Below are 10,307 nucleotides of genomic sequence, written 5' to 3' on the forward strand. Positions count from 1 at the left end.
AGGAAGGAGACAAGTATCCATTATAAATTTCCTGAACAAATCCAGTAAATGTAGGAGAGGGATAGGAGAGGAATATACTGATTATAGTGATTATTCAAGATTTCGAAATTCGATCAGGTAAATACAAAATACATAAATGATCTGCCATTTCAGGGACATAGCAATCAAGGATAAGCTGTGTATCTTCAAAGCCGCAGATTTGAGGAATGACTCATTTTTTATGATGTCCAATCTTTTCGACACTTGATTTGAAGGAATACCTAAAGGGAGACGTGAACAGAAAGGTTGTGTCTTCGTTTTATTATTTCTACATACAAGGGTGAGGTAACCCAATTGGCAGAAATTTTTTTGAACCGGACAAAGCTAAATCGAAAAAGCATGTAAAAATACTTACATCACCAACCAGAATTTCAAACGATAAAGTGCATACGAGTACCTATTTTCGATTTTTGAACATCTCTGAGCCAAAATTGAAAAAAAAGATCACAAAATTGACTTGGAAAACTGAAATTTGGTATGTACCATCTTTTCGGCACGCCTGAATCAATTGGAAATAATTTCGATTCGTTTTGAGCAAGCTCTAAAGCTTCCAGTAGATTTTTAAAAGTTGAATTTCTTTAAAATTTTACTCCCATGATATTGGAAAGCTATGTAAAATTAACTTCATATCCTAATTTTAACAAGTTGAGTCAATTGAAGACGGCCGGTTTCAAGCTATTCTAGAGCATCCTAGATCCTAGAACTATAATTTAGAAAAAGTTTATGGGGCATAGGTAAAATGAATTTTGGATTTTTTTATCAAATGACACTGGTACAATAAATTTTTAAAATTTTAAATGATTAAATCGCTGGAGAAGTGTACATATCCGCCATACGGTTCCGAACTGGCAGAAACCTACGTGAGAAAAATGATGTATAATCGGTCAATTGGCCATTGGGTCACGAACAGGCACCTTTCGCGTTTATTTGAAGATTTTAAACGCACTTTCTAAAAATCTGGAATTCGCAAAATTTGGATGGAGGCTCCAGAATGGTTTAAAATCACCTTCAATCGACTCAGAATGTTGAAATTAGAGTATAAAAATTGTTTACATTTTCAACTTTATTGGATAAAATTTTGAGAAAATTTCCACATTCAAAAACCGAGTCTTTGGGCTCCAAAAAACTGGAAATGCTTCGAAACCATTTCCAATCGATTCTGGCGTATCGAAAATAGGATAGTTAAGATACCTACCTAAGTTTGGTAAAATTTTGATTTTCCCCCATTTTGGCCCAAATTTTGATTTTCAAAAATTCTCCAAAAATCGAAAAATGCACTTCAGCATCTAAAATTTTGACCGGTGATGCATTTTTGTATGCTTTTTTCGATTCAAAAATTTTTCCATGATTTGGTTGCCTCCCTTCTTAGGGAACTTCGTGAATTGTCCGCCCCAAGTTTTGACAAAAAATGATCCAGAGTAGCTCTGGAGGCACACACCATGTCTCCAAAATTTTAGTAGTCAGGTTTGAGGGAAAGCAGTAGTGAAAAGCATAAGCTTAAAATTTTAAAACTATGAAATTAAAAATTCCTACTTTCAAAGAAATTTGCAAAAAAAATGTTTGCACCATTTGATTTCTCAAAGCACAATATACCAAAAATATTAAAATTGATTTTTTATCCAGCATCAAATTTGCAGCAGCTAAAAATTATTTCATTTTCAACACTTCGTATACCTAAGTATAATTTCAAAAACTATGTATTCAAGATTAATTGAGAGCAATCTGAAAAACTATAGCTATTAAAAGATGTGTTGAGGTGAATTTTTTCAAATTTTTAGATATCAAAATTTTCAACTTTCAAGGAGAAAAAACGTACATAATTCCAAAATTCAAATCACTAAGACAAATTTTTGAATCACAAGATTGGCCAAAAAATAAAAAGAAAGATACCTACTTATAGTAAATTGCAAAATTACAAACAATTTTAGTAATTACATTTTTAAAAACATTGGTGAAAAACCACACAATTTTCAAGTTATTTTGAGCTAATTTTAATAGCATACTTCAACAACACAATGAAAATGACCAATTCAGAATATTTAATGAGTACCTCACTAATTTTCAATATTGAATTTCTTGGTTTTTTTCAGTTCACATTGTCAATGTTGCGTTCCCCTCTCCCCACCAAAAAATCGATCAAATTCTTTTCTGAGCAAACAGAAAATCATTACGACGAGCGACGGACGTACCAATACCTATTTATATAATATTAAGTATTTCTGTTTTTTAAAAATGGGAACTTGTATTTTAAAAAAAAAAGAAAACAACAGGCACAAACTTTTTGGAAAATCAAAATTTTTCACTTGGTAACTAAATAGATATTTTTTGAAATTTCAAAAAGGAGCGCTTCAAGATTTAATTTAATAATTCTTGATGACTTCTTGTATCAACCAACCTCAATTTTTCATTTTATAAATCTTTGGAATTAAGTATATAGCTTCGCTTTTTTTAAAAAAAAAATTCAACTTAAAAACTTGGAACTTTTCCTTAAAACAATTGGATTTACTTGGTACTTATTTGTGCCAAAATTGTAAGGCCCGCCAACCTAGCCAACCAGAATGAGGCCCCCCCATCGGAATAGAACCCCTGATCCTCAATTTTTTTATATATTTACATAAGTGTTTTTCAATCTCTTTTATTAGGTATTTTTCATACAAATTAAAGATCAAAAAACGAAAAAAAAAAATTAAATAAGTACACAGAAGTAATTTTTTCAACAAGATACGTGAATAAGCCTTAGATTTATTTGCCAGCTGTTTGATTATTTCTTGGTTAGAAATACCCATCGCTTTCCAAACATAAAATCATGATGCAAAGAGAACCAATTATCGAGCATGGTAGATCCCAGTCTGTTTTTGATGATATTTTCAGTGGCGTAGCCAAGGGGCGGCGAAGGAGGTCATCACGTCCCTCCCTCCCGAGAAAATTTAAAATGAAACATGAAAAAATGGACGTTTTTTCGTTTATAGGACCCATGTTTTCGAAGAATTTTCGCTCTCGCTTCGCTCGAACAATGATTTCACCTTCGTTTTCATGAAATTGAAAATCATCACATATCACAAAAGATTTTCAGAAAATTACCTCTAATTTCGATTTTTCCCTTTAATTGTGTGTTGGTTGGGGGAAGGGGTGTCTGTAGATGGGGGGGACGTCCAAGTGTACCAGGGGGGAGCTCGTCGTAGACGTAGGGGGTTCACCGCACCCCTGTAAAATCGTACCCACTGATGTGAAATAATTAAGAGTGAATTTTATTCAATCAACCTCATAAATCTATTTTCCGTATATACATATACCTATACTCTTCTACAAAAATTAATCATCGATGCCTTCTCCAGCACCCCCACCTACATCAAAAAATTATACGAATACTAGATACCTGGACCTACGTCATCACTGTATTTCATTCGTAATAAAAAAAAATAAACTATATAATTTCAATGAAGACATTTTCTAGCGATAAAAGTATAAATATAAAACTCGAACGCCATTGCATGACAAGAAAGAACAGGTGTTTGCCATTAACTTTCCAGTACTCAGATCGATCGAGGACCCGAGTACACACATTACATACGAATGATTACATCGGATTCGCTAATACAACATTAATAATTTTTACGAGCAATGGAATCCATCGGAGTAAGTAATAATAATAAATAATAACGAGCTGCCATATTAATGGACCCACCAATTGATGAGATGGAAATTTTTACCTAATAATTTAATGAAAAATAGTAATTTGTTTACTTATATAGTTCGGTAATAGTACGAGGCATAAATTGAATTGAAATGCTTGAAATATTTTCGTATTACGTAACTTGAACATGAGCGTACAAAACTGAACTAATTTAGCAAAATCAGCAAAAAAAAGTAACGACTCGATGACGAAAATAATACCACTAGGGCCAGAGAAAGAATTAAATCTGACGCCATAAAATTGCTTTTCCAATGCTTTGTTTTGACTTTTTTTTTTTTTTTGTAATAAAAGCGCCATTTGTGTACAAGTATGAAGTCACTTTTATGACTATACAAGTCGATTCAGTTTAAATCAGCATAAGACAACCAGACATGGAATAATTCGTGATTTTGCATTTGCACGTATTGGAAATGGAAACTATAACCTTATGCACAATATCCATTTTTGAAACGATTATCAAAAGTTTTCCAGATGCCTTTGTTAGATAGGTATAGGTAAGAAGTGAAAATTTCCAAGCATTCGACCACCGTTAGAAAGCAGACGGATGTAGGTAGGTATCTACATGCTACATACGTCATAATGTTTTTCATTTGTATACGTTTTACAAGAGTAGATTTTTCAAACAACGAAATCATAATATGGCAAGAAATAACATATTGCTTATTCCTGTTAGGTGAACATGTTTATAAACCGAAACATTTCAACGCGAGTTTGTTTTGTCAATAATGTTAGGTGCATAACCTTTGATGAAGTTTTTTCCCCTTCATTGCATCAAGTAAACAGATTACTATATGGATAAGAAAATCAGCTTGGAAAATGAAATATTCGATAATGAATCAGGCTCTTGGTAAGTTAGGAATTGAGTGAAAAAAGCTGCGCCATAGCATACAGAGCTTAAAAATCGTAATATTATACGAATTAACTCATCATCTCTAGGAAAAATTAGGTAGGTATACTCTGTATAAGAAAAACAATTGAAATCAATTCAACAATACATTTGCACAAATAGATTACCGAATAGTTATTTTCAAAAAATGACTCACAACTTAAAAATTATTCATTCAAATCGAAATGTCGCCTAGTTTCTTCATAACTAACCTATATAAAAGTAGATTGTACTTTTGTCGCCATAATTTGGTCATCACAATCGAAGTAAAAAATAAAAATCCTCTGCTAACAATTAAGTAGGGCCGACAATTACGTTACAATTAGTCATGAATTTTCAGTATAGGATTAGTGTCTCCTCTAAACAGGCGCTACACGTAATGATTCTGCAGTATCAGCATTGTCATTCTACTTAATACAACCTAAATAGCACGCACTTTACTAACGCATGCTTGGAACTGGGTTACAAGCTCGCTACACGCGAATAATTTTCACTCCATTCTTTTTATGTCGATTCAGTAAATAAGTAACGCAGATGATCATAAGTATAGGTAGCTTTTCAAAACGACACGTTTCCATAAAAACTTTCAATGTTAAGAGATGGTGAAAAGTGCAACGTTGAGATTTTTGCCCAGATCATGAGTACAAGAAAATAGTAATTGAGATAACGATTCTAGGAAACTGCAAATCGTTCAGTTTCATATTCACTAGATAATTCTCAAGATGTAAGCACTTACCATGCGATATATTTGCGTAGAATTTCAATTCTGATAACAAAATATGCACTTTCAGGACATATTTTTCCACTTTGAACGATGAAAGTTCGGGCAAACTGCAGATCCAACCGATTCTTCCGATATGCCATCTGCATATGTGATGCGCAGAAATGTTTTCATGATATACAACGCAGCTACTGGTTTCTTCTACTCATAGTATCGTAATGATTCTTGTGTCTGTTAGCTTTTTTTTTTACGAATTTTATCCTGAAAAGAAAACTGTTGAATCAGTTGAATGACTTTGAGAAATCCTGGAAAATCTGCAATACGAGTAGCAAACGTTATCCAACTGACTTCGGTCTTCGCCTCTTCGGTGTTTTCACTGCTGAAAACTTCCGCCGGATGACGGAACAGAATGGGCTTCATCTAAAATTCTGAATACAATAGTTTGCTGAGAATAACTAATTGTTTGAAATTCGGAAAAATATAATCATGGATTCATTTTCATGGAAAATTCTTGTGATAAAAAAATTTTGAAAAATTTTCCTCCTAAAATAAATTTGGTTCAATGCCATGTTGGACCAAAATCCCGATCTGAGTGAAAGGATAACGATGGATTATGTCATTTTTTAATTTATACTACGCATTAATGCACAATTTATAATTTATTTGACATTTTATTTAGTTATAAAATGACAATTTAATAAATAAATATCCTTTTTTCCGCAGTTCAATCCGAAAAACAGAAAATAAATACTAAAACAACCGCCATGATGTCTCGTTTATAGAACGAATTTTTCACGAATGACGTCATAACACGCCTTTACGCACACAAGCACACATTTGCGTGTATTATCACTGATAAGAATTACGACTGTGATGACAATAATTCGTAAAAATTAATTAAAATTTATAGTAAATGTGATAATTGTGCTACATATTTGTTTTAAAAACGTGCAGATTCCACTTTGGACTGAATATTACGTACCAATCAAGCAGCATCTCGCTATGTAAACTATCACAATAGTTGTTTGAAGTCATTGTTATTGTACGAAAGCAAAACTTTTAATTACTTCAAGTAGGTTAAATCTTTCAATTATTCACCTTCATGAACGTATTCTTTAATGAATTTCAAGTCGTATAGTAACACTAAGGATCAGTTCCTGATCTATTTTCTGCTCGAGAAATAACTTTCTAAATTGAACGTTTCTCATCTTCGTATTATTAATCATCCTGTCGTACACGTATAAGGTGGCATAAAAGTGGTTATTTTTCAGTTCAGTATATTTAAAATGTATTTCCACAGGTTTATATAGTGAAAATGGTCAAGCTATTCGCCTTATGTATACTGTACAAGAATTCCGATTCGGCAATATGGTTGAAGTCTGCCTACGATTTACAGTCGTTTGGATTTTTTCAAAGAGGTAGCATTCAAGAATTCATGGCGTTTTCAAGTAAAACTATCGTTGAAAGGACACAAAATGCTACTCGTCAATCTGTAAAGCAAGGAGGTATGATACTTTTTTTTTTTTTTTGAAAGAAATCATTGAATATATACGAAATATTGTTTTAAACCATGAAATGTATTGTGATTATTTACAGATTATATTTGCCATGCATATGTACGTGCTGATGGTCTTGGTGGTGTTGTTATTTCTAGTCAAGATTATCCGCACAGAGTTGCCCACACTTTGATCACTAAAGTAATTATTTTTTGTTCGAAGAAGGTCGTGTATATTTCGACACTATTGTATTAATTATTGCGATGTTTATAGGTATTAAACGAATTCGCTGATAAAATCCCATCTTCTTCGTGGCCTAATGCTGTAGAATCTAGTATAAATTTCCCTCAAGCGAATGTATATTTAGCCAAATACCAAAACCCGAAGGAAGCCGATGCCATGACCAAGATCCAAGAAGACTTGGACGAAACTAAAATTATTCTGGTAATACAGATTTCGTAATAAACTATGTTTTTCTCTTACTATTCGAGATTTTTCGTATTAATATGTATTGTTTGTTCTTTCGTAGCATAATACCATCGAAGCTGTGTTACAACGTGGCGAAAAACTAGATGACTTGGTTTCTAAATCAGAAGGTTTAAGTATGCAGTCGAAAGCGTTCTATAAAACGGCTCGAAAAACCAACTCTTGTTGTAATCTAGGATAAAATTATTCCTCCATTTGTACAGCCTGGAAATGTAAACTATCGCTGAAAGGTGATTAAAAATATCCGGCATTCTACATAAATGCTTGCTTGTTGTCAATTTTCATTGTTTTTCCGGCTGTTATGTTTTCGTTTCGTTCATGTTTCGCTTAAATAAGTTTTAATTCGCATGTATTCTTGTAAAATATGTAAATTTGTTGATTGAAGTTTTTAAGTTATATCAAATACGTTACCGTTTTATTTTCATTTCCTATTTTTTTGTTAAAAAACGATCTTCCAAAATGTATTGGTAATTTTGGCGACGATACGTTCATTTTAAATATTCAGCATTATGGTATTCTCAAAGAATATTTGTTAGGATAAATAGATTAGCTAATATTTTATAGTACCAACATTCCAACTAAAAAAAAATTATATTGCGGATTTAGTTATAGTGAGATTAGAAACAAAATCGAATTATCTGTAATAATTTTACGATTGTAGGAAATCTGTCAAAAATGGTTATATTATTATTTGATATTGTGTAGCTTAATTTATTTAATTTAATACATAATAAATATGTGTTTAAAGCGTGTTTTTATAAAAAATATTTCGTACATCCTCCACTTAACTGTTTTTTTTTCTCGAATGAATAAGATTTTAATTTTCCTACTGAAACTATATATTTATTACATGTTTTCTACATAAATGTACAATTTTTATTTCATTACAATTCTTATTTTATTCGAACCGAGTTTTATTATTTTTTTAAGTTAACTTTTTTCGTTTGTATTATGATTTGTATTGATTACGAACACGACTTGAATGATTCAAATGTGTGCTTTTACATCTTTTTTGAATATATTATCGCATATTTTAATTTTTTTCATGGAATTTTTTTTTATATTCGTGTATCACGTTTGGAAATACTTATAAATCAATAATTTTGAATTGATCACATGTTAATAAGGTTGTGACGCGGAACATGATTAAATTTCTCATTTAAAAAATTCCGCATTTTATTCGTGCGTAATTTTTTATCGACGAGTTTTTGATAACACGGTTCAATAACTTTTTGGAAAAGCTTTATCACTGATCACGAGAGAAAAGTTTCAATAACAAAGTAATCTCGTATCTCCTCTCAACTGAGGGCGTGTTTCTTGGAACACGTTCAATTTGATAATGAAAAAGTGCGAGGTGAGAAAGAAAAAGATGCAATCAATTTGGAAAAAAATTGAAATGACTGATTGATAAATTATTTCTCTGCACTGTACAGTAGGTTGTAGGTAATTCAACAATTATTTTAAAATCGAAAGTGCTACGTGATTACGTATGCCTACAATAAATTTTGAGAAATTTCAAGTTCAGTTCCTTACGGAAAAAACACTCAAGAGCTTACCAGTGGTAATCTTCATTACAAAGTAGGTACTTAATTGAATTTGCGTATTCTCGGACTCGTGGGTAACACGTGCTTCAATGGACAAAACAAAATGCATTATCATTCGAATCGAACGTGATTGAAATTACTTGAGTACATCCTACATACATGGTATGATACTCTTCATCATTCTGAATTCTGTAACTTGTTCAGTTCAAGATACCTCCTCAATATTTACTTATTGATCATCTTTGGATTATCATTTGAGTTGAGTGCTTGATTATCTTCAATTCTAGGTATCACATTTGATGATTTGAATGAAAATCAAAACAATTTCTTCAAATTAGGTCATTTTTCAAAAATAAATGTGGGATCACTGATCACTGATCATGCAGCTATAGTTTGGTTATTGTCAATAATTCATTTTTTTCTTTTAAAATTCAGCTCGTATTCGATGAAGAATTAAAAACGATGGAACTCAAAATTCATTGACATGTTAAACACGAACTTGTCCTCATTCAACGTTACACATGGTACTGTCAAACCCCCTAATTTCGGACAGGGTACGTAATTTCGGACACTCAGTGTTTTTGCTCTTTTATTGATAAGAACCAAGGGTACAAGTAAAAGTGAACACTTCTTCTATTAGTTTAGATCACGGACAATCTCCTTGATGTAAGAATTTTCATTTTACACTATTTATTTAGCCATTAAAATGGACTTTACAAAGTGCTTCATGTAAAGTGTGGGGAAAAAGTTATTCACAGAGTCTATCCAAATGCTTTCATAACCACGAAAATCGCTCTAAAATATCAAGAAGTCACTGGTAATTAAAAATAAAATTCATTTATCAAATTTCACGTTTTGTTTCTATTATTTAAATCCTAAAAACTGAAAAAGTTGCGAAACGGATCATTATTTCGGACACTTTGGTTAACGCTTTACCGAGATTGGAAGGGTAACACTGATGCACTTGCAAATGTGTATTTTTCGAGTTCGACGGTATTTTTTCAAGTGTTTTCAGTTTTGATGAAGATATTGTACTATTATTTCACTCATTTTCCTAAAAACCATTCTGAAAAGTAAAAGTCGGAGTCGTAAAATCATCAACAAGGAGTTTGATAAGAAATTGTTCAATGTTACCAACTTATTTTTCTAATGAGAAAGTGGATAATGAGAGTGCTGAACATTTCCTTGAAAAATTGTTTTTCTCTACATTTCACATCATGATTCGAGCTGTTTTTGATTGGAGTTGTTTTTCAGAGGTAAATAATTTCTTTTTCAACTAAAATTTTCGAGTTCCCACGTTAAAGAAAAAGTGTCCGAAATTAGGGTACCTTGGACCTAATTTCGGACACTTTTCGGATTCAAATTAAATAAACAAAATCACGTAAAATTTATAAATTGATGCTCAAAAACGATTCACACGATGACATTCTATGAGAATGTG

At 31.8% G+C, this 10,307-nt stretch overlaps 2 protein-coding genes across 2 annotated transcripts in view; one reads left to right on the forward strand and one right to left on the reverse strand.

The window, feature by feature from the left end:
* LOC135844257 (forkhead box protein E3-like) overlaps positions 1-5,498 on the reverse strand; it is a 30,317-nt gene extending 24,819 nt beyond the window's left edge. The window contains exon 1 of the mRNA XM_065362408.1: positions 5,356-5,498. Within this exon, the coding sequence (XP_065218480.1) occupies positions 5,356-5,358 (3 nt within the window). The 5' untranslated portion in view covers positions 5,359-5,498. The remainder of the gene's footprint in view (positions 1-5,355) is intronic.
* Positions 5,499-6,176: 678 nt separating this feature from the next.
* On the forward strand, positions 6,177-8,224 carry Ykt6 (YKT6 v-SNARE). The gene is made up of 5 exons (XM_065362416.1): positions 6,177-6,412; positions 6,641-6,845; positions 6,937-7,037; positions 7,110-7,280; positions 7,366-8,224. Exons 2-5 carry the CDS (start codon positions 6,656-6,658, stop codon positions 7,501-7,503), a joined length of 600 nt encoding a protein of 199 aa, XP_065218488.1. The 5' UTR covers positions 6,177-6,412; positions 6,641-6,655; the 3' UTR covers positions 7,504-8,224.
* The last annotated feature ends 2,083 nt before the right edge of the window (positions 8,225-10,307 follow it).

Source organism: Planococcus citri, chromosome 4 (assembly GCF_950023065.1).
Source record: "Planococcus citri chromosome 4, ihPlaCitr1.1, whole genome shotgun sequence".
In the NCBI taxonomy this organism is placed as follows: Eukaryota; Metazoa; Arthropoda; class Insecta; order Hemiptera; family Pseudococcidae; genus Planococcus; species Planococcus citri.

Excerpts from the sequence above, each read along its gene's own strand:
- Ykt6 (XM_065362416.1), top strand. The coding sequence starts at position 6,656 with ATGGTCAAGCTATTCGCCTTATGTATACTGTACAAGAATTCCGATTCG. Across the intron at positions 7,038-7,109 it reads CCCACACTTTGATCACTAAA|GTATTAAACGAATTCGCTGA; the intron begins GTAATTATTTTT and ends CGATGTTTATAG. Across the intron at positions 7,281-7,365 it reads ACGAAACTAAAATTATTCTG|CATAATACCATCGAAGCTGT; the intron begins GTAATACAGATT and ends GTTCTTTCGTAG.